At 37.5% G+C, this 859-nt stretch overlaps 1 protein-coding gene across 4 annotated transcripts in view; it reads left to right on the top strand.

Annotated features, from left to right (window-relative positions):
* Positions 1 to 859, top strand: part of LOC110458801 (neurobeachin-like protein 1) — an 81287-nt gene that overhangs the window by 52278 nt on the left and 28150 nt on the right. For all 4 annotated transcript variants that reach the window (XR_002463827.1, XM_021510710.1, XM_021510712.1 and 1 more), the window contains one exon: positions 332 to 456. Coding sequence is in view for 3 of the 4 variants with exons in the window: in XM_021510710.1 (XP_021366385.1) it covers positions 332 to 456 (125 nt within the window). In the remaining variant the exon portion in view is untranslated. The remainder of the gene's footprint in view (positions 1 to 331; positions 457 to 859) is intronic.

The raw sequence follows: 859 nt of genomic DNA on the forward strand, positions 1-859 counted from the left end.
TTCAGGCAGATTTCACTGTAGTTCCAGGATAAGAATTCAGGCAGATTTCACTGTAGTTTCAGGATAAGAATTCAGGCAGATTTCACTGTAGTTCCAGGAATCACAGTTCAGGCAGATTTTACTGTAGTTCCAGGAATCACAGTTCAGGCAGATTTTACTGAGGTTTAAGGGCAGCATTTTAAACACATTTCACTATTATAATGATTATAATGTACAAGGATGGAAAATGATATTCAAAGAATATTTTGCAACTACAATTAGAATGTGAAAGATGAAAAATCGCATGGCATATATGCTGCAGAAAGTTTTATAAAACTTTTCTGTTGCCTAGAAATATTGCTTCCAACCAATGGAAACTGTCCAACCAGGAGAATTTCTCTCGCATGAAGGTGAAACTTGTCCCAAACCACAACTTTGACCTTCATATTGAGGCCGCCATGTTGCGTGATAATCAAGGTAAGTAAAACATTTGAATGGAGGGGGACACAGGTCTGTCTTAACTGAATCAAGAATTTGTTGTAAACCAGACTTTCATCTAGCTGCATTTCTATGTATATTTAACTTAAGACTTTTCCTCTCTTTTCTGTGTGGAACATAAATTTCAATGATATTTTTATCAGCAATGTTTTGTTTTTAGACAATTTTCTTTGTTAAACAAAATCATCCTAATTCAGCCAATTTAAAAATTTACATTATTTACATCAGATTTTGAACATGGAAAGCTGTAAATGTAATATTACCCATCCACAACACCACCAACATCCCCATCCCAACACCACCACCATTCCCACCCCAACACCACCATCCCAACACCCCCACCACCATCCCCACCCCAACACCACCACCATTCCCACCCCAA

This window comes from Mizuhopecten yessoensis, unplaced genomic scaffold, assembly GCF_002113885.1.
Source record: "Mizuhopecten yessoensis strain PY_sf001 unplaced genomic scaffold, ASM211388v2 scaffold9801, whole genome shotgun sequence".
NCBI lineage: Eukaryota > Metazoa > Mollusca > Bivalvia > Pectinida > Pectinidae > Mizuhopecten > Mizuhopecten yessoensis.